This window comes from Sapajus apella, unplaced genomic scaffold (assembly GCF_009761245.1).
Source record: "Sapajus apella isolate SASKATOON/1434 unplaced genomic scaffold, GSC_monkey_1.0 scaffold182, whole genome shotgun sequence".
NCBI lineage: Eukaryota > Metazoa > Chordata > Mammalia > Primates > Cebidae > Sapajus > Sapajus apella.
In genome coordinates this window covers 487,152-514,436 of record NW_022437122.1, presented here as the reverse complement: position 1 = coordinate 514,436, position 27,285 = coordinate 487,152, and the positions used below count along the sequence as shown (strand labels likewise).

At 47.4% G+C, this 27,285-nt stretch overlaps 1 protein-coding gene across 6 annotated transcripts; it reads left to right on the top strand.

Annotated features, from left to right (window-relative positions):
- Positions 1 to 1,748: 1,748 nt before the first annotated feature.
- On the top strand, positions 1,749 to 25,418 carry CUNH9orf129 (chromosome unknown C9orf129 homolog). Of its 6 annotated transcripts, none has more exons than XM_032268497.1 (4): positions 1,749 to 2,278; positions 12,654 to 12,754; positions 12,972 to 13,258; positions 15,572 to 15,955. In XM_032268497.1, exons 2-4 carry the CDS (start codon positions 12,677 to 12,679, stop codon positions 15,735 to 15,737), a joined length of 531 nt encoding a protein of 176 aa, XP_032124388.1. In that variant the 5' UTR covers positions 1,749 to 2,278; positions 12,654 to 12,676; the 3' UTR covers positions 15,738 to 15,955. The 6 variants fall into 6 exon arrangements, with proteins under 6 accessions (XP_032124388.1, XP_032124393.1, XP_032124390.1 ...); XM_032268499.1 differs by lacking the exons at positions 1,749 to 2,278; positions 15,572 to 15,955 and adding exons at positions 18,056 to 18,125; positions 22,026 to 25,418 and having other exon boundaries at positions 12,506 to 12,754; XM_032268502.1 differs by lacking the exon at positions 15,572 to 15,955 and having other exon boundaries at positions 1,767 to 2,278; positions 12,972 to 13,860.
- The last annotated feature ends 1,867 nt before the right edge of the window (positions 25,419 to 27,285 follow it).

Below are 27,285 nucleotides of genomic sequence, written 5' to 3'. Positions count from 1 at the left end.
TCTCCTGCCTCAGCCTCCCAAGTAGCTGGGATTCCAGGCAGGAGAATCGCTTGAACCTGGGAGGCAGAGGTTGCAGTTAGCCAAGATCATGCCATTGCACTCCAGCCTGGCCAACAAGAGTGAAACTCTGTCTCAAAAAAAAAAAAAAAAGTAGGCCAACAATAGGAATTTTGCAATTGCACAACAGAGAAAGTAAATGAATTAATATTCAGTGTACATGGCATGTTACATACAGTGATTAACCCCATCTATCCTGAACCGTTTACTCCATCCATGCAGTGGCTCAAATAGAGTTTCCGTGTTAATCCTACAATAAACCTCAATAATTCTCACATCTCAGCTGTTTAAACATTTTTTAATAGAAAAAGAACGTTTTTCCTAAAACAGCTACACAACACTAAGACTATTCAAATTTCTAAATAATCCTGTTACAAGAGAGCCTGCTAACTTCCTTTTCCTTTATTTTCTTTTTTGAGATGGAGTCTTGCTTCTTCCCCAGGCTGGAGTGCAGTGGAGGGCTCTCGGCTCACTGCAACCGTGGCCCCCTGGGTTCAAGCGATTCCCCTGCCTTAGCCTCCCGCGTAGCTGGGACTACAGGCGCGAGCCACCGTGCCCAACTAATTTTTTTGTATTTTTATTAGAGATGATGTTTCACTACGTTGACCAGGATGGTGTGGATCTCCTGACCTCGTGATCCGCCCACCTCAGCCTCCCAAAGTGCTGGGATTACAGGTGTGAGCCACAGCGCCCAGCTCCTTTTCATATATTAACATGTGGAGCCTATTTTAAAAGCTCTTTAACAGTGGCTTTATCGCAACACCTTCCTAGTTATTCATATAATGTCTCTTCTTTTTTAAAATTTTCTAATTGTTTTTAGAAAAACTTGAACACTGATGAATTGGGGCTGCTATCAAATCCTTAAGAAGCATTTTTGCCAAATAAGATGGGCAAACGTCCTACATCTGCTACCTATGACATGAGAGGCCATGCGCTTTTGAAAAAGTGAATAAATATTTCCAACAGTTGCTGAGCCTTTTTCTTTTTTTCTTTTCTTTTCTTTTCTTTCTTTCTTTCTTTTTTTTTTTTTTTTGAGACGGAGTCATGCTATGTCGCTCAGGCTGTGGAGTGCAGTGGCGTGATCTCGGCTCACTGCAGCCTTCACCTCCCAGTTCAAGCAATTCTCCTGCCTTAGCCTCCCAAGTAGCTGGGACTACAGGCATGTGCCACTATGGTCAACTAATTTTTGTATTTTTAGTAGAGACGAGGTTTCAGATGTTGGCCATAGAAGCTGGTCTTGCGCTCCTGACCTCAGGTGATCCGCCCGCCCCGGCCTCCCAAAGTGCTGGGATTACAGGCGTGAGCCACCACACCCGGCCTAGCCTTTCATTTTAAAAATTATTTCAGTGTAATTTTCAAACTCTGTGCTTGATAATACAATTTTTTAAAGGCTGTTAAGCTTAAAACACATTTTTTAAAAGCCGACCTAGCACATAAAGCCTGCCAGTCTGTACTGCTGATGGACCCCCAGTAGATTTGGGGTGCTGACGGTAAGCGGCAGTCTCAATGAAGCACTTCACGGTGAGGAATGACATCCGAAAGGGATGCTGCTGGAAGGCAGGCGGGAGACCCGGGGTGAGAGCAGAAGAGGAAGCCGCCGAGGAGGGAGCAAGGGGCGAGCAGTGGGACGCGGGACCCAGCGCAGCTCGGGCGGAACCCGCGGGAAGCGCGTGGGAAAGGCCGTGTTTTCAAATGAGGCGGCTGCTGGGAGACGCGAGCCCGGCCGGGGGCGCCCCGCGCTCTGCTGAGGAAGCGCTGCCTGCAGACCGCAGCCGAGAGGAGGAGGCAGCGGGGCTCCGGGCGTCCCCGCACACTCCGGTTCTCTCCTCGCGCCCCTCGCGGCCCCCAGCCCCGCGGCGGCGGGGAAGGGGCAGGACTCCCAGCTGAGGCCCGCGTCGGCGGCCGCCTTCCCTCCGTGGCTCGGGGGTGGCCTGAGGCGGGACGGAGGCGGGCACGGGGTGCCTCGCTCGCGCTGCCTGGAGCCCGCGATGGGCCCAGCCCGGCCCTGCCTTGGCCGCTGCCCCCGCGCCCCGGGTCTCCAGCGCCGCCGGACCCTCGCGCCAAGGCCTTCTCTCCAGCCCATCGCCGCCGCGGCCACAGCCTCCTCCCGAGCATCTTCCAGCCCCCAGGCCCTGAGAATCCGTTCTGGGATGTAACAGAGCAAGCAGGCATTATTCCACGACCAGCCAGCCTCGGTCGCGGCAGCCACCACACTACGTGGGTAAGTAAACGCTGCTGGGATCAGCGTGGACCGTGCGGTAATCCAAAGAGGTTTAAATACTCATTCACCATAAAATCTTGTAGATTTATTACCTTGAAACGTGATTTTCTGCAGTCATACAGCCAGAGACAGCTGAGTGCTCTAGCAAAAGGGCCAAAGGATGGAGGCAGGTCCTCTAGAGCAGAAAGAGTGAAAACGTGAGAGACCACATGGCCCCCAGGCTGCGCCAGGCCGGGCCTGGCTGACAGCTGGACGGTGAACCCACCTGGTAGCCCTCCTGTCCTGCTGTGGTCAGCGCAGGAGTGGGGCCCCTGGGGCCTCCTGCAAAGGAGTGGGCTCAGCACGGGGGAGGGACGGCCTCAGGGGATTGGGGACTGACCAAGCCTGGGGGCCATGACCTGTAAGTGGGGCCCATTGTAGAAGCTGATGATGACTTTCTTATTTTCTCCTGCGATGGTCTGTTACTCTGCAGTGTAGAAGTGCCATATTTAGCCATGTCCCTGCTGTCAGCATCAAGAATATGTTTAGTTTTTTGCTATTTTAATGACTTGTCAACCCAAATGCCCAGCAATGATAGATTGGATAAAGAAAATGGGGTACATATCCAGCAGCTATAAAAAGGGATGAGATCAAGTCAGGTGGCCTGCAAGCCCTGCACTTTGGGAGGGCAAGGTGGGAGGATCACTTAAGGCCAGGAGTTTGAGACCGGCCTGGCCAACATGGTGAAACCCCATCTCTACTAAAAACATTATACAAAAATTAGCCTGGCCTGGTGACGCACACCCATAATCCCAGCTACTCGGAAGGCTGAGGCATGAGAATCGTTTGAACCTCAGAGGTGGAGGTTGCAGTGAGCCAAGATCGCACCAGTACACTCCAGCCTGGGCAACAGAGCAAGATCCTGTCTCTAAAAAAAATAAAGGAATGAGATCATGGCCTTTGCAGGGACATGGGTGGAGCTGGAAGCCATTATCCTCACCAAACTAACACAGGAACAGAAAACCTAACACTTCATGCTCTCACTTATAAGTGCGAGCTGAACTATGAGAACATGTGGACACAGGGAGGGGAACAAGACACACTGGGGCCTGTAAGGGGTTGAAGTAAGGGGAGGAAGAGCATCAGGAAAAATAGCTAAGGGATGCTGGGCTTAATACCTAGGTGATGGGTTGATAGGTGCAGCAAACCACCATAGAACACGTTTACCAATGTAACAAACCTATATGTCCTGCACATGTAACCCAGAACTTAAAATAAAAATAAAAATTAAAAAAGAATTTTATTTTCACCAGGTATTCAATATTGTACTTTTGGTGTATTTTACTCATAACTTTAAATTTTTGACATTCCTTAAAAATGTGTTGCATGAAATCCTCACTTTGTCCTGTAGTTTTGCTTCGAAAACACTCACCCTTTCCTAGATTTTTACTAAAATTTTTTTGTGGTTGTTATGAAAGCCTGTTAATGTAACAAAAAATAGAAGGAACAGTAGAATGAGTGGTGGCGTACCTGCTTCAGGTCTTCAGGTTACACAAATGGCAACCTGTGCTTGAGGTCATTCGTTTATAAAAAAAGATATGCATCAGGCTTTTCTAAAAGTCACATACAGCCCCCTTGAACATGTTTTTTGTTTGTTTGTTTGAGATGGAATCTCGCTCTGTTGCCAGGCTGGAGTGCAGTGGCGCAATCTTGGCTCACTGCAACCACCTCTTCCAGGATTCAAGAGATTCTCCTGCCTCAGCTTCCTGTGTAGCTGGGACTACAGGTTGTGCCACCACGCCCAGCTAATTTTTTGTAGTTTTAGTAGAGACGGGGTTTCACCATGTTGGCCAGGATGGTCTCAATTTCCTGACCTCAAGATCCGCCTGCCTCAGCCTCCCGAAGTGCTAGGATTATAGGTGTGAGCCATGGCGCCTGGCCCTAAACATGTTTTTATGTTTTTTTACCTCATACCAATGGTATAATTAACAGCATTGCTTTGCTTTTGAATTGAACGCTGGATTGTACATGCCATTCTGTGCTTGCTTTTTTGGAGATGTGTCCTTGTTCGTCTTTGTCAGTTTTGTTGTTATTGTTTGAGACAGAGTCTCACTCTGTCGCCCAGGCTGGAGTGCAGTGGCGAGATGTTGGCTCACCGCAGCCCCCGTTTCCTGGGTTCAAGCAATTCTCCTGCCTCAGCCTCCTGAGTAGCTGGGATGACAGGCATGCACCACCACACCCAGCTAATTTTTGTATATTTAGTAGAGACGGGGTTTCAGCATGTTGATCAGCCCAGTCTCTAACTGTTGACCTCAGGTGATCCGCCCATCTCAGCCTCGCAATGTGCTGGGATTATAGGCATGAGGCACCTAGCCCAGCCAGTTTTTATCTTTAAAGCTAACGCAGATGACGTTGATGTTAAGCCCCGGAGGCTGACGGAATAGAGGGCACCACGGGGAAGTCAGGGCATTGCTCCCGTTGAGTAAGGCCACTCATCTTACCCTTCCGGTCTAGAATTCCCAAGTAGAAAATTGGATTCTCCTGCTGGTGCTGGGGGTTTTGCTTTCAGTGTCTGCTCTGCGACCTTTCGCTCCGTTTTCAGTGAGTTCGTGGTAGTTAGTATGGTATAGGAAGTGACACAGACTGCCTGATAGTGTGGCTGTTTTGGAAGGTCATTTTTATTTTGAACTTAAAAATGAGATGTTTTGGAAGAACCAATACCCTCCTTTGAGCTACTGTCTGATTTAAAAGACTGCAGCGTGTGCCTTCCCAAAGTGGATGCATTTAGGTTTATTGATGTTGGGTTTGTTAATGGCATTTCAATATTTGGTAACAAGTGAGGAATGTCAGTTCAGTTTCCCAGTGACCTCAAAATAGAGACCTGGTAGAGTTTTCTTTTACGTTGTGGTTTTCCAAAATCTACAAACGGACAGAAACCAATTTATCTTATTTCATCATAGACTTACAAAACTCATTCCGGTGGCTAAGTGGGATTTGGGGTTTTGGGTTTTTTTGTTGTTTTGGTGAGACAGCGTGTTGCTGCGTTGCCTGGGCTGGTGTGAACTGCTGCCTCAGCCTCCCAGTGTCCGGATTGTAAACGTGAGCCACCGTAACCAGCTTTAGTGGGATGTAATGTTCCTTTTCTGCTTTCTTGAACTTTGCTCAGTCAGTACAAGTATTCTGTTCAAACTGATTAATTGAACCCAGGAACTGAACACATTTAGGTAAAACTTGCTACTTGAGACTCGGGACGGGGTAGATTTGAATGATGCTGTATCTCATGCTGTCTGCCCTCTTGCTATCCACATTCAGGGATGGAAACCATTTGGAGAGCAAGGAACGCTTGTAGAAGTTCAGCCCAGCTCTCTGCTGTAGAATGTTCTTTATGAGCAATCAAGCAGTCAGTAAGGCAGCCCTTTCCATTGTTGAACTGCTCTCGTTCTTAGAAAGTTCTTGTTTGTATTGACTTGAAATTTGCTTCCGTGGTTTAATTTTTCCTGCTGTTCTGAATTCTTTCACGTGTCACATGAATATGCCTGTTCACTTGTTTCATAATCTTACTTCTCAGGGGCCTTGCACTTAGCCTTCTTCAAGCTGATCATCCCTCAGCGTTTGTCTCCTTCTGTCACCAGGCCTTCTCTTCTGAGCACCAGCCTCTGGCTGGTCCATGGGGTCTGGCCAGCACCACAGGCTCTGGGCCGGCATCGGCTGCCCCCGGGCTCTTAGCTCCTGGGAGTTGCTCTTCCATCCTTTGCCTCCCTGGGCACCCACTTTGCACCTGGTCTCAGTCTCGGCTCGGCTGGCCTGACCGGCTCTGCTGGGCCTCCTCTCCCGGCAGCATGGCCAGACATCATGCCCTCCCACTGTGCTCCAGGCCCCACCCTGCCTCTCTGGACACTGGATCTGTAGTGTAATGCGAACAGGTCACATGAGAGTTTCCTTTGTATACCTTCTTACCTTCTGTAGACTATTGTTATTTAGTATATATGTGCATTTACACATGCTTAAAATGATTGGAAAATTTGCCTTGTCTATGTTTGCAAGCGATGAAAACTAAAGGTGGTAGGGATTGTATTGATTTATTTAATCTTGAACTCAACATTTTCAAAGCTATAGTTTTTGAGGAATACTTGAAAATCATACAATGCCTACCCATATGGTTTTTTTTTTGAAGACTTGCTTTGTATACGTTTTTGTTTAGTTCAACATAACATTTCAGAATAATATGCCAAATAATAGAGGAGCATTTGTTAGGTTGGGCTAGGAATGGGGACTGGGGTAAGGCTGACTGTAATTCTAAGAAGAGGTTCCAGTTTAACACCATTCCTTTAAGAATTGTTTTAATTCAGAGCGAAAGCCACATAGCTTCATATAGGGGTGAGTCCTTTGAGGAAGTAGGTAACTGAGCTGTAAAAATGGAGCTCACACAGCCAAGGGACTGCAGTGTGTGTTTTTTTTCTCATCATTCTGAAAGAAATTTTTACTATTTAAAAACCGTTTTTAAAGTTATGAAATATTTTGAAATATAGTAAATTGTTTTGGCCTTTTCTTCTTTCACTTCTTGTCTTCAGTCTGCGTACTTTTTTTTGATGAAAGCCCACCTCTTTAGTAAGTGTGCAAAGAAGACCGTGAGAACCTGGTGGTGTGATCTCCACTCCGGAGCCCCATGTCCCTTCTGAGAAAGATGCCTCTTGTCGTAGAGGAGACACACAGTGCTCTGCTCAGCTGTACCTGGGCACCGGTTTAGACGAAGGCCTGCAATCCGCAGAGGCAGACCCTGGGTTAGGAGGTGCTTCTGCAGCCTTCAGAAAATGCAGACAAATTGATTCACTTATTGGACTGCCTCAATAGAGTAGTGACTTGCTCTGTGGATTCACAGAAGATTATTTGAGGTCAATGATTGGAATGTGATTTTAGGAAATACTCTTTCCTTGAAATTCTTTGGGTTTATGCTGTAATATAGTTTGTTTGTTTGTTTGCTTTAAAATAAAGTTTGTGCTTTCAAGGAAGATTTTAGGATGTAATGGCCAAAAGTAGAAAAACAAAAACGATCATCTTCACTTGAATATGGCTGCTACTTGAGTCTAGTCTTTCATTTTTATTATTCCAAAGTTAGGTATGTCAGGTCCCCCACAGGGCATTATACACTAGACGTTTTACACTGACTTAAACTATACTGTTAGAACTTGAATAGATTTTAAAATATTCTTTGGGTCAAACCTGCCTATCACAATCACCTGAGAACAATTTTTAAAAATAATAGTGTGACTGGTCACACACGTGGAGGTGCACATCTAGCTGATGTACTGTTATTTTTTTATTAGGAACACCTCCTTGTGTTGTCTGTGCCATGCCTGCACGTGTGTCATGCACGCAAGTGTGAGGGTGTGTTTGTGTGCACTCCTGTGTGTATCTGCCCCTGTGCATGAGGTGAGTGTTTGCTTGTGTACACATATCCCTTAGAGGCATGGATCTGTGGACTTACTGTTCAGTCAGGGACCTGTGGTGTGCACATGTGTCTATTTGTGTGTGTTTCATGCAAGTGTGACGTGCCTGTGACTACATACATGACAGGCTCATCATTCCCAGCTTCTCACACTGCAATTGTCTTTGTTTGGCACCAAGGTGGAAGCTGTGCCAAGGTTTTTTCTTGGTGTGAGCCAAGGATCAAAGGGCTGTGGTATTTTAGAGCTTGTGAGCTGGGGGCCCTTGGAAGGCAGGAACTGCACACGGGATTTAGTCTGTAAGGTTCCTGGTCCTTCTCTAGGGGCAGTCAACAACAATCAATGATCTGTGCTTCACTCCCAGCCTCTGTGGGCCATGCTTGGCTTTCAGAAGGCTGGACCCAGGACAACATTTGCACTGCTGGTCTCACCATACCCAGTATCAGGTTAGGGAGCCTCTTGTGAATGCAGCCATGGATGTTTGCTTTCAGGAAACGAGAGCAAAGGTTTGGGGGATTTTTCTGTCCTTACCTATTTTGGCAGATAGGCAGTGTGAGAGGTGGTTCGCGGGTTGTGTTCTCCTGGCTTGTGTATTCGTCCATTTTCATACTGCTATAAAGAAGTGCCCAAGTCTGGGTAATCTATAAAGGAAAGAGATTTAATTGACTCACAGTTCATCATGGCTGGGGAGGCCTCAGGAAACTTACAATCATGGCAGAAAGCAAAGGGGAAGCAAGGCACTGTCTTCATGAGGCTGCAGCAAGGAGAGGTGCCCAGCAAAGGGGGAAGAGCCCCTTATAAAACCATCAGATCTTGTGAGAACTCGCTCCCTATCATGAGAACAGCATGGGGAAAATTTCCTCCTATGATCCAATTACCTCCACCTGGTCTCTGCCTTGACACCTGTGGATCATGGGGATTATTTTCAATATGAAATTTGGGTAGGGACAAAAGCCTAACCATATCATTCCATCCCTGCCCCTCCCAAATCTCATGTCGCTTTTATATTTCAAAACCAATCATGCCTTCACAACAGTCCCCCAAAGTCTTAATTCATTCCAGGATTAACTCAAAAGTCCAAGTCCAAAGTCTCATCTGAGACAAGACAATCCACCTCTGCCTATGTGCCTGCAAAATCGAAAGCAAGTTAGTTACTTCCTAGAATCAACTAACTTGATTGATTAGTTAGTTGGGTAAATACACCCATTCTAAATGGGAGAAATTGGCCAAAACAAAGGGGTTATAGGCCCCATGCAACTCCAAAATCCAGTGGGGACTTCAAATCTTAAAGCTCCAAAATGATGTCATTTGAATCCATGTCTCACACTCAGGTCACACTGATAGAAGAGGTGGGCTCCCATGGCCTTGGTATGCTCCCCCTCTGTGGCTTTGCAGGGTACAACCTCTCTCCTGACGGCTTTCACAGGCTGGTGTTGAGTGTCTGTGGCTTTTCCAGGGGCATGGTGCAAGCAGTCAGTGGATTTACCATTTGGGGATTTGTAGAACTGTGGCCCTCTTCTCACAGCTCCACTATACAGTGCCCCAGTGGGGACTCTATGTGGGGGCTCTGACCCTACATTTCCCTTCTGCACTGCCCTAGCAGATGTTCTCCATGAGGGCTCTACCCCTGCAGCAAACTACTGCCTAGACATCCAGGCATTTCCATACATCCTCTGAAGTCTGGGTGGAGGTTCCCAAACCTCAGTTTCTGACTTCGGTGCACCCACAGGCCCAACACCATGTGGAAGCCACCAAGGCTTGGACTTTTAAACCTCTGAAGCAATGGCCTGAGACTTAAGCTATATACTTTGGCCTCTTTTAACCACAGTTGGGATGCAGCACACCAAGTCCCAAGACCGCACAAAGCAGGAAGGCCCTGGACCCAGCCTATAAAACCATTTTTTCCTCCTAGGCCTCAGGGCTTGTGATGGGAGGGGCTGCCTTGAAGACCTCTGACATGCCCTGGAGACATTTTCCCCATTGTCTTGGCGATTAACATTTTGCTCCTCGTTATTTATGCAAAATTTCTGCAGCCACCTTGAATGAATTTCTCCTCAGCAAATGGAATTTTCTTTTCTGTCCCATCATCAGGTTGCAAATTTTCTAAACCTTTATGCCTACATTCCTTTTAAACATAAGTCCCAATTCCAAATCATCTATTTGTGAATGCACAAAACTTAATGCTTTTAAGAGCATCCAAGTTACATCTTGAACGCTTTGCTGCTTAGAAATTTCTTCCATCTGATACTCTAAATCATTTCTTTCAAGTTCAAAGTTCCACAGATCTCTAGAGTAGGGGCAAAATGTCACCAGTCTTTTTGCTGAAGCATAGCAAGAATCACCTTCACTCCAGCTCCCAACAAGTTACTCATCTCCATCTGAGACCATCTCATCCTGGACTTCATTGTCCATACCACTATCAGTATTTTGTTCAAAGCCTTTCAACAAGTCTCCAGGAAGTTCCAAAATTTCCCACATTTTCCTGTCTTCTTCTGAGACCTCCAAACAGTTCAAGCTTCTGCCTGTTACCCAGTTCTAAAGTTGCTTCCACATTTTTGGGTATCTTATAGCCATACCTTACTCTCTTCACTACCAATTTACTGTATTAGTCCATTTTCATACTGCTATAAAAAACTTTCCTGAGCCTGTGTAATTTATAAAGGAAAGAGGTTTAATTGACTCACAGGTCAGCATGGCTGGGAAGGCCTCAGGAAACTTACAATCCCGGGGAAAGCAAAGGAGAAGCAAGGCACTTTCTTTCACAAGGTGGCATGAAGGAGAAATGCCGAGCAAAGAGGGAAGTGCCCCTTAAAAAACCATCAGATCTTGTGAGAACTCACTGGCTATCACAAGGACAGCATGGGGAAACCATCCTCATGATCCCGTTACCTCCACCTGGTCTCTCCCTGACACATGGGGATTGCGGGAACTATGAAGATTATAATTCAAGATGAGATTTGGGTGGGGACATGAAGCATAATCATATCACCTAGTGTTCAGATGAAAAGGATGGAGAAGAGGGAAATTGGGGTCAGGAAGCTCCAGGCTTGATTTTCTTCCACATTTAAAACAAACCTAAGGGAGAGGTGGTGCAGCTGTCCAAGCCCTTGGTGGATCTGTTGTGTCTCACACAAGTTTTCTATTTTCTCTGTGTCTTCAGAAGTGTGCCTCTTACCAACACTGCCTCAAGGCTCCTTGCATCCTCAGGCCCAGGACTCAGCCTGACACATCATAGGTGCTCAGCACCTAAGGATTCCAAGAGGGAGTGCAGCTCCTCGGGGTCCATGTCCTATGTCCTCTTGTTTTCTGCTGGTGGTGTTTCAAAGTGCTGTTGACAATTGGGCCATGCTCAGTCCTTGTTACTGTGGGTCTTGTGCTGTGTCTGAAATAGCCCTTTATGGGCATCATCTATGCACTTGTTCACTTCTGTTGGCTGACATGGCCCCTGAGCTCTCTTCCTGTCCTTAGACCCTGTAAGGCCAGATGCAGTGTTGAGTGTGGAGGCTTCCTGGCCTTGCCTCCCATCCCAGCTTCAGGCTGGCCCGGCTCCTCATCCTGCTGTTCTGCTTCAGTTTCTCCATGTGGCTTTCCATCCTCTAACAGATTTCTTCACTTTTTCAGGTTAGTGTGGGAATGATGACTGACTAGCACATGCCAGCACACATAGGGACAGGTTTATTAAATTATTTATTTATTTATTTATTCTTCAGTTGAATGGGCGACTCTGTCTCCCAGGTTGGTGACTGTCACCAGTTGAAATGGTGCCTGGATTTACGTGATTTCTTGTGCATAGACCTGCTGCACTGGCTGAAACAGCTGCCGAGACTCGTGGCGCTTTTTCGCCAGGGAATCTCCTGGCCTAGCTCCCTGTTTCAGTCTCCTTTTCATCAGTTGAATGGGCGACTCTGTCTCCCAGGTGTTCCAGTCGCCTGTTGAAAAGACACCGGATCTGTGTGATTGCCCGTGCGGCAACCCACTGCTCCAGCTGAAAGAGCCTCGCAGAGATTCCTGGCGCTTTTTTGCCGGGGAATCTCCTGTCCTGGCTCCCTATTTCAGTTCCCTTTTTATCAGTTGAATGGGCGACTGTCTCCCAGGAGCTCCAATCACCAGCTAAAATGGTGCCCAGACCCGTGTATTTTGTGCAGAGACCTGCCCCATGGGCCAAAACAGCCACGCTGGCGACCCGTGGGACTTCTCCGCCTGGGACTCTCCTGGTATGTGGCCAATAAAAATCCGTCTGGAAATGTGGCGTCCACTCACCCTACGCACCTTCGCTGGGAGCTGCACTCCTGAGCTGCTCCTAATCGGCCATCTTAGATCAGTTCCCTATGAAATTATTTTTTAAGAGAGCACAGAATCCCAAATCACTCATCTTGTAAGATGTGTTGAAGTGTATAACCTAATTGCTGAACAATGGAAAGCAATTACCTTTTATTTAAAAGGTATTCAAAAGCTCACTAGCTAGCTAAGAACCTAATGGTGATATCAGTGTACTTTAAACAGAAAAATCTTCTTGCTTCACAAAAGTAAAGGAAGCTGTTTCATCCAGACTTTGCTCCTTTGATGCCTGCCAGGACTTCTGGTTTCATGGAGCCCACAGGCCAGGAGCAGCTGTGAGCTGGGAGACTGAGTTATAGAGAATGCCCACCAAGTTGCAGACAGAGACCCTCGGGAGGTGCACGAGAGCAGAACCACTACCACAAGCTCACTGAGAAATCTGGAAAGTTACCATCCCAGCCCCAATCCATCAAATTGAACATCGTAAAATTTAAGTTTTCTTCACTGTAAAATAGCAATTTGTAATGATTTTTGAGAAGTGGGACCCATGGCGGTGTCGATGTCTGAGCCAGGTGAGGGTGAGACCCCTGGCGCCATGCGCTGGCCCCCAGGATCCCCTGGGAAACTCATTCTGTTCACAGCTGTGTGATTCTTTTCTCTCTGTGTTGGTGAAGCAGCCAGACCCGGTCCGTTTGGAATGCCTGGGATGGTGCCGCCGCACGTTCCTCCTCAGATGCTCAACATTCCGCAGACCTCTCTGCAAGCAAAGCCCGTGGTAAGGCGTGCCCTGCGTCGGGTGGGGTGGCGGGCCTGAGACACGGTGCGTGCATTAGATTTTGACAAATGCTAAAATAAGTTCCTAACCTCTTGAATTGATATGTGAACTAGATGCCAGTGTTTGTTGACATAACAATGAGTCAGGAAACGTCAGGCCGGGCCTGAGTCTGGTCCTGCCTGCCACATGCGCATGTGACCTGTGCCCTTCCCTTCAGGCCCCACAGGTGCCCAGCCCAGGGGGTGCCCCGGGCCAGGGTCCATACCCGTACAGCCTCTCTGAGCCAGCAGCTCTCACTTTGGACACGAGCGGGAAGAATCTGACGGAGCAGAACAGCTACAGCAACATTCCTCACGAAGGGAAACACACGCCCTTGTATGAGCGGTCGTCGCCCATCAACCCGGCCCAGAGCGGCAGCCCCAACCACGTGGATTCCGCCTACTTCCCTGGCTCTTCTACATCGTCATCTTCCGACAACGACGAGGGCAGTGGAGGGACGACAAAGTGAGTGGTGGCAGGTTGCTGGGTCCTTCCTGGCGGGTAGTGACCTGGGGAAGCTGCCTTCCGGCCTGCCGGCCCCGCAGGTGTTTTGCTCAAAGATGTAGTTTGCTGCAGGTAGGTGATGGTCAGGCTGTTCTCAGACGGGGGCTCCTTGGACAGAGAAGAAAGAGGAAGAGTAGGTATGTTCTTTGACGTTTCCACGATTTAACATCTGCACCATCCCAGCCCCATGGCCTGGAGCTGCAGGAAACTTTTCTGGGGAGGAATTTGACAAGAACTGGTTTGTGTGATGACCAAAACGTGGGGGCGTTTGTCCCATGTGGTGCCACTCACACACACCACAGCAACCCCCTGCCGTCCCGCAAAAGCATCAATCTCCTGGCTCCTGGATCAAGGGAACTCTCCATTTCCTCTCCTTTTAAACTCAGCAGCGCAAAGGACACTTTTGAAATAACATTGTTTGCCCAAACACCCTAGAAGCTGCCTAGACTCAGGCTGGAACTGTTTCCTTAGAGGAATATTCTCAACACTGTGTGTCCCAGAGTAAATGTCCCTGAATAGTCACAAATACATAGTTGGTTAAATCTGATCAAAAAGGCTGAGTGTAGTGGCTCATGCCTGTAATCCCAGCACTCTGGGAGGCAGAGGTGGGCAGATCACTTGAGGTCAAGAGTTCAAGACCAGCTTGGCCAACATGGTAAAACCCTGTTTCTACTGAAAACATAAAAACTAGCCAGACATGGTGGCACGCGCCTGTAGTCCCAGCTACTCTGTAGGCTGAGGCAGGAGAATCACTTGAACCCAGGAGGCAGAGGCTGCAGTGAGCCAAGATCATGCCAGTGCACTCAGGGTTGGGTGACATAACGAGCCTCCGTCTCCAAAATAAAAAATAAAAATCTGATCAAGAAAATTTTAAATTTGTACTCCTCCCCTCCCTTTCAACTGTCTTATATTTAAAAAAAAAAAAAGAAAGAAAGAAAGAGAAATGTCTTTAAGTCAGTGTCTCCTTTTCCTTAGTGTGAACTCTACTTACAGGGTGGATAACCAGGGCTGGTTGATGTTACATCTGCTTCTGATGTAAGAAGTCTAAGAGATGTAGTTGTCAGTTTCCATGCAAGTTCTTACCTGGTGTGTCACCTGAAGCAGGTGATCTTTCCTCTCTGTCCCTTGTCCATCTGTAAAATGGGAATGGATATCTGTTGACCCAGGGCAGAGGTTACCGAAGGGCTTACTGCCACCCAAGGATGCACACCCTGTTTATGGCGGAGACATATAACATTAATAAATGTTTATTCACTGTATGTGCAGAGAAGTATAAAATTAATAAATGTTTATTTGCTGGGTGTGCAATGCTAAGACTCTAAAATGAAGTGAAGAGTTGCAATTGAATATTCAAAGTTTTACATTGATTTCTAGCAAGATAGTATATTGAGTACCCATTGAATCAGAATCTCTGGGTTGGGGCCCCCAAATTTGCATTTTAATTAAGCATCTCAGTCAGTCTTTAGCACACTGCAGTTTGAGAACTGCTAGATGGTCTTGGCAGCCTTCACATGCTGGAATTCTAAGGCATGTGCATTTTGTTGTAAAATGTGACTCGTGTCAGCAAGATCGAAGTGTCTGTACAATACAGTTTTCATCTTAGTAAGAAATGTTCTTTCTGAACTCTGAAACATAGGTAAGAAATAAGACAAAAAGCAAAAGAAGTCAACCTTATGAGTCCAGCAGTTAAGTGCTAGTGATGGAGATGTGGAAACCTGGTCGAGGTGCTGACTTGGGGACGTGGGTGGTGACCAGGACATGTCTCAGTTGAGGTGCTTGTTCCTCCAGCATGGAGGGATTGAGAAGAATGCGAATTGCCCATCTAATTTGGCAAGTTGTCTGTATTAGTCTCTTCTCATCCTGCTAATAAAGACATACCCGAGACTGGGTAACGTATAAGGAAAGAGGTTTAATTGACTGAGTGTGTTCCACATGGCTGGAAAGGCCTCACAATCATGGTAGAAGGCAAAGGAGGAGCAAAGTCATGTCTTGCATGGCAGCAGGCAAGACAGTATGTGCAGGGGAACCATCAGATCTTGTGAGACTTACTCACTATCACAAGAACAGCACAGGAAAGACATTCAATGACCTCCCACCAGATCCCTACTATGACACGTGGGAATTATGGGAGCTACAATTCAAGATGAGATTTGCGTGGGGACATAGCCAAGCCATATCATTGTCTTTGTTAGAATGAGCTGAACTTGGAGCAAGTAGGAGTGCCTGAGCATGTCCTGTCTTTTCTGTGTATGAATCTCCTACCTGTCTCTAAAGGTTCTGGTCAGGTTTTTGGAGCTCTGCGCATCTGGCCTCCCTGGGACCTCTGGCAATATTGCCTTTATCCCCGATACAGCATCTTTACTGTTTTCTGTTTCTCCACTGGAATTTGACCTGCTCAGAGTCTAGTGTTTTGCCATCCTTGTGGTATGAAGTGTCGTGAAGAATACAGGGTACAGCCTATCATCAGAAGATTGGATTCAAGCTGTGTGACTTAGCAGAAACTTCATTTCCTTGAATCTGCTTCCACTTTTATTATAATGTATGCGCAGTGCATCTGTAAAATGGGACCGAATGTCTGTCAGCCGAGGGCAGAGGTTACTGAAGGGCTCACTGCCACCCAGGGATGCACGCCCTGTTTATGGCATGGTAGACTTGAGATGAACGAAGGCAGAGGAGACAAGGGTGCTTGTTCCTGAAAGCTTTGGGGTCAGAAACTAGCATTTGACTTGGGGTCAAACCCTTGATCACAGGAATCCTGCAGGTGCAGGGGAGTGACTTGGATTTATGTGTCCACACGTGCCAAGTAGGAACAGTGTTCATGATTTCCTGCAAGCGTTCTAGAGGGTTGAATGCATTGTATGTAGTAGAGCAGAAGCCCAATAGTAGAAACCTCTGCAAGAACCAGTTGGGTGCAAGGAAACCTACGCTGTAATTGATGGATTGCTGGAGGCTCAACGTGGACAAATCTGAGAGTTGAAGACTCCAGAGGGCCTGGTCATGGGGGTTGCACATGGTTTTGTGCGTTTTACTTGCTAGATCTCTACCGAGTTCTCACAGTAAATATTGGAGAAAAATCCCTCGTACCTCCAGCATGGGGAAGGAAAAGATAATTATTTTAAAATGTGACAGAATGCTTTTTTTTTCTTTTTTTGAGACAGAGTCTTGCTCCATCACCCAGGCTGGAGTGCAGTGACGTGATCTTGGCTCACTGCAGCCTCCACCTCCTGGGTTCAAACAGTTCTCCTGCCTCAGCCTCCTGAGTAGCTGGGATTACAGGCAATGCGCCACCATTCTCAGCCAGAACACTCTGTTCTTAACAAGGCCTCCTCTCAGGAGAAACTACCTAACCAGAGCCTAACCTACTGGGTTTCACTAGAGCCTAATGAATCTGGAGGAAAGGAAACACCCAACTCCAGCTCCCCGTAGCCATCCTGTCCCAGCTAAGCAGGGCCGGGGAATGAGAATCACATGTGAAGATCACAGCCCAGAGACTCATAACAGTGAGAACTAATAATTGAACTATAAAACCCGTGCCCACCGCCCCACCCCTGGAAAAGAGAAAACGCAAAATCATATAAAGTGCTCAACTGAAACAAGAGAAAGAAGAACAAGAATGGAAGACATGAAGAAAGAATGGAACACGGTAACAAATATAGTAAGTAGCTCTTAATCTACATATATCAATAATTAAACATCAGTGGTGTAGATACGCAAATTAAAAGAAAGAGGCGGCCGGGCACGGTGGTTTACGCCTGTAATCCCAGCACTTTGGGAGGCCGAGGCGGGCAGATCATGAGGTCAGGATATCGAGACCATCCTGGCCAACATGGTGAAACCCCGTTTCTACTAAAATACAAAAAATTAGTTGGGCGTGGTGGCACACGCCCGTAGTCCCAGCTACTCAGGAGGCTGAGGCAGGGGAATCACTTGAATCTGGGAGACAGAGGTTGCGGTGAGCCAAGATCATGCCACTGCACTCCAGCCTGCTAAAACAGGCTATTTGTGCCTACAAGAAATCCAGCTTACATATGAAGACGCATTCTTTTTTTCTGTTAACAAATGGTAACAACTACTGTGATGTATGAATTACTGAGGTTTATTGTGGGACGAACACAGGAACTCTTATTTGAGCCACTGCGTGAATGGAGATGTGGTGAATGGTTCCGGGTAGATGGTGTAAGTCACAGAATGTTCTAGTAGCTGGGTAAACACACCATGGCCGCTGAATATTATGCATTTACTTTCTCTGTTGTGCAATTGTGAAGTTCCTATTGTTGGCCGACTTTTAAATAGAATATTTCTAAATAAATAAAGAGACAAGTTATTCTAATTTTTATAGTCTTTTCCAAGTGTCAAGGCTTTTTAAAAATATAGTTGAAGTCACGGTAATTTTTCAAGGAAATGTTTTTGTAGATCTCCCAAATGGACAGTGTGTTATAATAGAAATGTTTAAATTATGTATTTAGAACAGATTTTTTTAGTCAACAGATTTTCTTTCAGGGATAAGCTTTTTTCTGTGCTTCTTTCCCTCAACACCTTCTTTGTCCTTATTTCTTAATGGTTGGTATGTTTTCACCGCTTCATTTGCTTTTGGTGTCATAAAGCCTCATAACCATTTCTGCAGTGGTTCTTTTAGTTGCTGTATGGTTAGAATGCAGTAGTATTTTTATTTGAACATGTTCATACCTTAGGTTGAGATTTTCTCGGTTTCTAGTACATTATCCTTTGCATTTATTGTTGTGATTATTCTCTCTGAAGTGACAGCAGAACTTTCAACACCTGTTCTCTTACACTGCGTGTCTGAATTCCGGGAAGACTGCAGGAGTAGGTGAGAAGGCCTTTTCAGTTGGTCTGGTCATATTGGTAAATACTGTCTTATGTTAGTAAGTCACATAATTGCTAAATTCCTTAAGATTACATCATCTGAAGGAATGGCGTAGTGTCTAACTAGCTGTGCCTCCAAGAACAGCTGATGCACAGGTTGGCAGCATCAGAGTAAGTGGCTTTGGCTGAAAGTTATATTTTCCTACAACGTACTTTTTTTATGGCCTTTGGAATTATTAATAAAATGTGATGCTGATTGTCTTTGTGGAGTCTTGGAAGAGTAGAGTTTGCCACAGTAGCACTTAGTAATTGTGGGCATTCATTAAAAAGAGCCTGAGCTAAAAGCAAAAAGAATGCTAATGTGCCCTTGTAAATGGGTTAGTAAGCAGTTCTTTTATTGCATATGATACTGGGAGTGAATGGTATTTTTTCCACACCCATGGGTGTTAGTTATACATATAACCTATGTTTCTGGAATGTTTATATGTTATATGTAACTATTTTAAAGTAGTTTGTGACATTACCTAGCATAGAAAGTAGTTAAATAGTAAAATTCTAACTCTAAAATTTGAAAGTGCAACACAAGATATTTTATGTTTTCTATGAACTATGCCTTTCACCATTCACTGACCTTAAAGAAAAAGTAGTTGGTGAACAACTAACTCATGGTATCAGAATAATAAAAGGTTTTTAAATTCCAAAAGAGCAAAATTTATTCAAGTAATAGCATAAAATTTGAAGTCATGATTAGTGGTAAGACAATGTCTGAGAATGTGGCATTTCTGGATTTTCAGTTATTCTTTACATTGTATTTGATTCTTTTTTTCCCTTGGTGAACTAATTTCAGAATTGGAATAAACCAAATCCTGCTATTTATTTCAGCTGCTGTAAAGTTTTCTTGTAGAATGTATCTTTTACACTGTATTAGCAAAATGGATGGTGAAGAGGACTGAAATCTCACTATCCTGTGCTGAAATTAGACAGTGAAGGTAAAATAGAGGAAATTTGGGGATTTTTTCTTTTTTTTTTTTTAGTTAGAGTCTCACTCACCCAGGCTGGAGTGCAGTGGTACAATCTCAGTTCACTGCAACCTCTGCCTCCAGGTTCAAGCAATTCTCCTGCCTCAGCCTTCCAAGTAGCTGGGATTACAGGCACCCACCACCACACCCAGCTACGTGTGTGTGTGTGTGTGTGTGTGTGTGTGTGTGTGTGTGTGTATGTGTGTGTGTGTTTAGTAGAGACAGGGTTTCACCATGTTGGCCGGGCTGGTTTTGAACTCCTGACCTCAAGTGGTCTGCCCACCTTGGCCCCCCAAATTGCTGCATTTACAGGCACAAGCCATGGTGCTCGGCCCCAGGAATATTTAATTGTTGTAGTTTGTAGTTGACCATCATACAGTTTGTAAAATGATAGAGCTTGTCATCAGCGTCTAGCAAGTGATCTAAAAAGGATGAGTGAATAAAAGGTACCTGAGCTTCACCATCTGTGTTGTTTCCTTGTTTGGTGGGTGATGCTTACTCACATCAATACATTTAAATCAATGATTTAAAAGAAGAGGTTTTAGGTTTTTGAACTAATTTAAGTATGCCAAAAATCTGTGATTAGCCATTTTGGAACCTGTTGGAAGCAGATGCTCAGTGCTACAAAGAAAAATCAGCACTGAGACAAAGGATCTTTCAGCAACACCATTTTTACTTCCTGAACTGCAGGAAGGGTACCCTTGCTAGCCATCTTGCCACAAGAATAAAACATACAAAGGGTCGGCCGGGCACGGTGGCTCAAGCCTGTAATCCCAGCACTTTGGGAGGCCGAGGCGGGTGGATCACGAGGTCAAGAGATCGAGACCATCTTGGTCAACATGGTGAAACCCCGTCTCTACTAAAAATACAAAAAATTAGCTGGCCATGGTGGCACGTGCCTGTAATCCCAGCTACTCAGGAGGCTGAGGCAGGAGAATTGCCTGAACCCAGGAGGTGGAGGCTGCGGTGAGCTGAGATCGCGCCATTGCATTCCAGCCTGGGTAACGTGAGTGAAATTCTGACTCAAAAAAAAAAAAAAAACCATACAAAGGAGAGCAGATATATTTATTCCTTAGCATTTGGGGTCATCCTTACTGCTGTGTCTGATCTCTGCTGGCTGGAGCCAGATCTCACAATTTCAACTAAAACTCGATTGACTAATAACTTAAAAGTTTTTTAAACATGTAAAAGCAATGGAGAGCTGGGACGTGCCTATGAGCACATCCAGCACAGATATTTTGGTTAAAGTACAAGGACCTGGGATGTACTACGTGCCTGTAAGCATGGCATGTTTAACAGCTACATAGATAGGGCTTAACGAAGAGTTATTAGCACGCTTATTTTTTAACAAGAAAGGAAACTTTAAACAGGAACTTCTTTACTTCCCATAGAGCCTTCTGCAAGTAAGACGTTTCTAGGCCAGGTGTGGTGGCTCACATCTGTCCCAACATTTTGGGAGGCCAAGGTAGGCAGATTGCTTGAGGCAAGGAGTTTGAGACCAGCCTGGGCATCATAGCAAGGACCTGCGTCTACAAAAAGGAAAGTAAGCCCAGAGTGATGCTGTGAGCTTGTAGTCAGCTATTCAGGAGGCTGAAGTGGGAGGAGAGCTTGAGCCCGGGCGGTTGAAGCTTCAGGAAGCTGTCATCCTACTAACTATACTCCAGCCTGGGCAACAGAGGGAAACCCCATCTCTATTTAAAAAAACAAACAAACAAAACAAAACAAAAAATCTCTAATGTGATTTAATGTCTTTGTGCTGATTTGACTTAAGAAGATTGAACATTCCATCATATTCCTTTCCTTAAAGACTGCCTACAAGACTAACGAGTGATTTGACCGGATAGTTGAATCAGTGTTATGATAAAAAGAACCCTTTACTAAATTCTTGATAATGTTCTGAAGTTTCCAAAAGTGTAATCTAAATAGATCTTTATTTTTCAGACTATTTAAATATTTTTGAGATCGAGTTTTTAGTAACATCTAACATCCTAGGAAAATATAAACACCGTATGACAGCTCATACACTTTTTTCTTTTTAGTTTTCATTCAAATTTCGGGGTGTTTTATTTATCCCCTTTAATTTTAATTTTAATAGCAGCCATAAACACTTTGCTTCAGAATTATGGTAAATCATGACACAGAAGAGGTCTCAAGAGCATTTTTTTCATTTTACTATAACTAGCTCGCGACCACATCGACAGTATCTTGTTATTGCTTGGCATAGCATATATCCTTTATAATAATACTCTTTGTAATAACTTGTTTACTGCAAGGAACTCATACCTACTCAACTGTAGTATTTTAAGTTGTTAGTTCATAAATTAGACATACCCTTGACATGATTTGTATCATCTGAAACACACATTATTAATGTAAAGCGTTTGATGTGCCACGTAGTTTAATATTAACTTACTGAATGTAAAATGGACTCAAAGTTTCCTTTTGGAATATGTTGAAATGTCATCAAGAGTATAGTCATTGGTTATAGTTGTATGGTTATACACATAGTTATACATAGTTATACGTATACATATACATAGTTATATGGATGTAAATATTTGTTTCTTGAAAATTAAAAATCTTAAAGTTTAGAAACATAACACTTCTTGGAAAATTGTTCTACATCCTTGTGAACAAAAGAAGATCCAGTGAAATCCAATCTGATACTTAGGGAAGAGAGACAGACTTTGGAAGCTTGTCTGTTGACTCCTAAGAGACTTGTCTTCCTCTTAGAGGTGGGACAATGACTGGGAGTGATACAGAGAGGATAAGAACTGTCGCTAGAATCGCTGTGAATATTGTCTCTGCAGAGTGCCCTTCACTTCGGAATGGGAAGTACACTGACGTGCTAGAAAGGCTTTAAGCAAAGGCCTGTGCTTGTCAAGCCTGAGGCGCGCACGTGGCTGAGTGTGGTGAATGCATACCGGCCGCCCGGCTCCCAGCTCCGGGTCATGAAGGGCCACTGGGCGTTTCCCTGTGTCGTGCCTGTGTCTGCTGTGTTAGTAGGAGCTCCTGCTTCTCCCTGTTAACACCCTCCAGTTAGGATTGTCAAGTACAATGTCACAGAAGGATGGCTTAGGGGAGTTCAATCTCTTCCTGAACTGTGCCGTGCGGAAATATATGTAAACTCATGAGCAAGGTGGACAGTGTGAGTTCAATCTTCATCCAAATGCACCCCTGGAAAGTCAAACACTTCATTATTATGCTGATTTATCCACCGTGAAAATATCACATTTTTGATCATGATGATTCTTCATCTCTGAGGGCAATAGACACCACCTATGTTTTGAGAAGGTCCTGGCAGAAGCAATGATACGTGGGGTAAACAGAACGCCGAGCTGCCTGGGCAGAATTCAGGTCCCTCCAATTTACTGAGGAACAGAAGGAGACTGCAGCTGCCAGTCTCTTTGCAAAAGCCCATTCTAGTGCCAAGCTCATGGGATGCCAGGCACACGTGGATTCCAGACAAGCAACCCATGTGTTGCACTCAGAGTCAAGGGCATGGTTGTGGTGAAGTCAGACACTGAGTCTCCAGATATGCTGTGAGGACAGGAAGTTGCTCTCCCAGGAAAGGAGCTACTTGGGAGACAGTGGGGGAGGAAGCGGTGCAGCAGTGGACATCCACCTTCAGCCTCCCTCTGCCACTCCCCTCCCCTGTACCCTCAAGGGTCTTATTCAGATGCTGCTGGGCGGGGCCGGATGTCTGTATTCTTTGCAGGTTCCTCTCAGGATTCAGATGGAGGGCAAAGCTCGGGAAGCTTCCAAGGGGCATGGCTTGAGACTTGAGAAGGGGTGCACACTCCCCGGTTCCAGCCCACAGGCCCCTGGCCTCTCACAGCTCCTGACCCTGTGGTCCGCGGTGTGACCAGCCTGTCCTTTCACCCCTGGGCTCTGTCCTTCTGCATTTGCTGTGTGTGGGTGAGCTGCGGGGTACAGCTCACACGGGCTCCTGTCCTGCCAGCTTCACTGGGGTCCAGTCCCTGGGGAATCCCAGAAGGAGACCAAAGGCAGGAGCAGCCTAGGGCCGGGCACTGAGCCTCCCGGCTCCTTCCTGTGAAGCTACCTCAGCTGGCTCTGTCTCGGGCAGCAGGGGTGACTCACAGCTCTGTTCCTCAGGGCTCCTCCAGCCCAGCCCTCCTGTGGTGGCCCCAGGTTTGGAGCTGGTCATGGCTGGACGGGGGACAGCTCCAGATCCCTGCCGGCATGCGTTTCCTGCTGCTGCACTAAGGTCTCACTCCCAACCTGGCAGCCTCAGGCAGCCAGGAGGATTTGTTAACCTCCTGTGCTGGAAGACAAAACCAAAAATTAGTCTTGCTGGGCTAAAGTCAAGGTCTGGGCAGGGTGGGCTCCTGCTGGGGGCTCCTCTTGCCGTCTCTGACTTCCCAGGCTGCCCAAGGCCCTAGGCTGCTCCCCTCTCCACTCCCGGCCTCCACTCAGCATCTGCTCTCCCAGCCCTGCTGCTGCTGCCTTCACACCCCCTTCTCTGACCCTCCCTCCTGCGTGGAGGGACCCTGCGATGATGGTGCACCTGCCTGGCTCATTGCAGCCTCTCCCCACCTGAAGAGCCTGTGTCAAGTCCCATCGGCAAGGGTGCTGGTGCCATATGAAGGTGACATGCACTGGACCAGGCTTTCAGATGTGGGCCCCTTGAGGGGACGTTACTCTGTCTACCAACACTGCCGCACGCATTGCAATTCCAGACACCCATACTTTTGGAAACAGTCCCTTGTGTATGAACCTTCCTCAAAGTCACCCAATTCCAGCACTGTCTGTTTCCCTGACAGGGTGTGCTGTCCTTGGCTCTTATTTCAAAGCAGTTCAAGAAGGGAAATCCATGTAGCATGATTGTCCATGCAGCCACAGGCTCCCCCAGCTAAGCCTGAGCTTCCTCAGGGGCTGTGTCCTCACCCTGGCTCCTTGCCCTGCCGGCGATCTGACTGCTCCGGCATCCCCTGCCCGCCCCTCCCTCCATGCGCACACCCTCTTCCCTCTCCCCAGCCTCCACTCACTCATTCAACAGAATTGGGCAGAGCGCCTCCCTCACAGGAACAGGAGGATAGGAAGTGAGACAGACAGGACTTCTGCGCCCAGGTGGCGGACAGCCATGGAGAGAGTGGAGGGGGACAGAAGGGGACACACATGAGATCCCCTGTGGCCTCTGTGGTGCATCGTTACACTCTGAGAAGTGAGGCAGGAGGCCCACAGGGAAGGACCACATTCAGATGGGAGCACAGGGGCAGCAGGCTGACCCGGCCTCGAGGTGGGGAGGCTGCCCTCGAAGTGAAGCTGGAGCAGAGGCCGGGCACCGAGTGGTCATTCGTGAGGCCCTTGGAGGACAGAGCTGGGCCCCGAGGGTCCCTGCTTAGTGGTGGGTCTCAGAATGAGCGGAGCAGGGGCTAGGAAAAACCTGGAGGGGGCAGAGCCCGGCAAGGAGGCCGGACCGGAGTATCCACTGTTTGAAGAGATCGCACAGGCTGCAGCAGGGAGACTGGACGGAAGGAAGTTCTGGGACATTTCAGCTAAAACATCTACTCGGCTCTTGGCAGCCCACATTTGGGAAATGAGAGAACAAGGATGTGTCTGAGTCCTACATGAGAACGAGCCGGATGACTGGTCATGCCAGCCTCGGAAACTGACATCTGGGAAGACCCCATGAAGCTTGGGAATGACATTGTCTTACAACATGGGGCATTTCAAGATGACTTTGAGAGTCTCAGTGGAGATGGGGAGAGGCAGGTGGATTTACGGGTCTGGAAGCTCACAGAACTTTGAGCTGGTGATCCAATTTGGAAGGCTTGGGCTCAAAAAGATCAACTGTTAGGAACTGCTGTTGCTCCAAAGCCCTCCTGCCCTGGCCCACACAGCCTCACCAGGAGGCAGAGCCAGCTGGCTGCAACTCCGACCCCTGCAGCCCAGGACCCTGGTGCCTGCTGTCCACCTTAGTGAGAAGTGAATGATTCTTTACAGAGTTGCATGGGACAGCGTTGCCTCCCCACCAGCCTGGACTAGGGCAGCCCAGCGTCCTCTCAGGGTGAGGAACTCTTCCCCACACCTTTATAGGACTGCAGGAACCAGCACCAGCACAGTGATGCCCGTGGTATGCTCGTCTTCTGCACCCCTCTCAAGGGCAAGTCTAATGAAGGCAAGTTCACAGACCACAACCATGAAGCGTACAGACTGGCCACCACTGCTAACTCCCTTACCCACCTGGAAGGCAGGCGTCCTGGCCCAGGCTCAATTGCATTCTCTAATGAATACAGACAGGATTCTGGCTGGTTTTTTATTTTTGTTTTTTTCAGAGACAGGGTCTCACTGTGTCACCCAGGCTGGCATGCAGTGATGTGATCACGGCTCACTGCGGCCTTGACCTCCCGGCCTCAAGCGATCCTCCTGCCTCAGCCTCCCAAAAAGCTGGGATTAGAGGCATGGGTCACCACGCCTAGCTTTACCAGCCCTTTAGTAATAAGCACTTTTCAGAGAATTGAAGCTGTTCAGCCTGGAGATGAAGCGCAGATGTCACCCTGGACACCAGAAGTCTGGTTGGATGCCGGGGTCAGCTAAGAGCAAAATGATACTGGAGAGTAAAGGCTGTGGCTTGGCTGCTTTGACCCTGCAGGAAGAGCTTGGGCTGGCCCCAGGTGATGCTGCCCTTGCTGTCCTAGGAGGGGCCTGGCAGGGTCCTTTCTATTCCAGAAATGCTGTGAGCAGAGCTAATAAGCACCCACAAGAAGCTTCATCTGCCCAGAGGAGAGTCTGCCTCCATCAGCACAGTGCACTGCACGCCAGCCGCACTCAGCGACTGTTTTGGAAGTTGCAGGGCTATCAAAAAATTTTATGTCCCGGCTTTCAGGAAGTCAAGCCTAACAAATAACATGCACCCAGGAGAACTCCCCGAGGGCTGAGGTCTCTGGGGCTGTGGTGAGCAGTCCACGCAGACTGTGACAGAACCCAGAGGAAGAGGGAGCCCAGGACAGGGAGGGTCAAGGATGAATCCCGGCCCAGCTGGCACTTTGGGAGGCTGAGGCAGGCAGATCACGAGGTCAGGAGTTCATGGTGAAACCCCGTCTCTACTAAAAAGACAAAAATTAGCTGAGTGTGGTGGCATGCATCTGTAATCCCAGCTACTCGGGAGACTGAGGCAGGAGAATCGCTTGAACCCAGGAAGCAGATGGTGCAGTGAGCTGAGATCCTGCCACTGCACTCCAGCCTGGCGACTATGGTAGCATTACCATGGTCCACAGAAAACCGGTTGCATGAGCGATCAACAGAAGAGAACACAAAATAAGACCGAGGGAAGCCATGTTCCTAGGGCCATGCTGTCCCTGCTCCCGGCTGAGGCTTGGAGGAGGCCTACCCTGCTGATCACACGGCGAAGAGTCAGGGCTCCAAGGCCACCTGCACATACCAGGATGGCATCCCTGACACTCCCAGTGGGAAGCAGTGTCGCCATGCCCTGAAGACTCATGTCTGAGACGGGCAGGCAGCACCGCTCTATCAGCCAGCTGGCTGGTTTCACATCTCAGGGAGGGCATTGTGTCATGGATATAAATGACATGGCACAGCAGCGTCTCTGGTGTCTGGTGGTGATGAAGTCCTGGTGCTGTTAATGGAGGAAATGCTAAATTGCAGTTAGACATTAATGAAAATAAAGATGCAATGTTTTTTTCATTGTGATGCATGGGACCCCAAATTCTCCCTAGACCTCTAGACCCAGCATAAGGCCCTGTGCCTGCTGGCCAGGCTAGGGTGTGGGGACCTCACCACGGCACGTTTCCTTGGTGAGGCCATGCCAACATTCCTCGTTTCTCACATTTTGGAGCCCTCCCACGAGTGGGGGAATGCAGCCCTCCAAGGAGCTGGTGGTCTTGGACCTGCCACCCCACAGCCAGAGGTCTCTGGCTCCAGGCCACTGGTGCCTTCCCTGCTGGTACAGGTGAATTCTGGAAGGAGGGTACCAGGGGGGGTGGGCGTGTGGGTGGTGGGTAACTTCAAGCCTTCCCCAGAGGGAAGGCCTGCCTCATGGAGCTCTGTAAGCAAAGGCCAGGGGGCACCTAGGACCCCAAGTCCATGCCAGCTGGCATCAGGGGGAAATGGGAGATCAGCCTCCCCGGGACTGCCACCTTCAGGGCCCTGCAGAGAACAGGG

Excerpts from the sequence above, each read along its gene's own strand:
- CUNH9orf129 (XM_032268497.1), top strand. The coding sequence starts at position 12,677 with ATGCCTGGGATGGTGCCGCCGCACGTTCCTCCTCAGATGCTCAACATT. Across the intron at positions 12,755-12,971 it reads CTCTGCAAGCAAAGCCCGTG|GCCCCACAGGTGCCCAGCCC; the intron begins GTAAGGCGTGCC and ends CCTTCCCTTCAG. Across the intron at positions 13,259-15,571 it reads GGCAGTGGAGGGACGACAAA|GTTCTGGTCAGGTTTTTGGA; the intron begins GTGAGTGGTGGC and ends CTGTCTCTAAAG.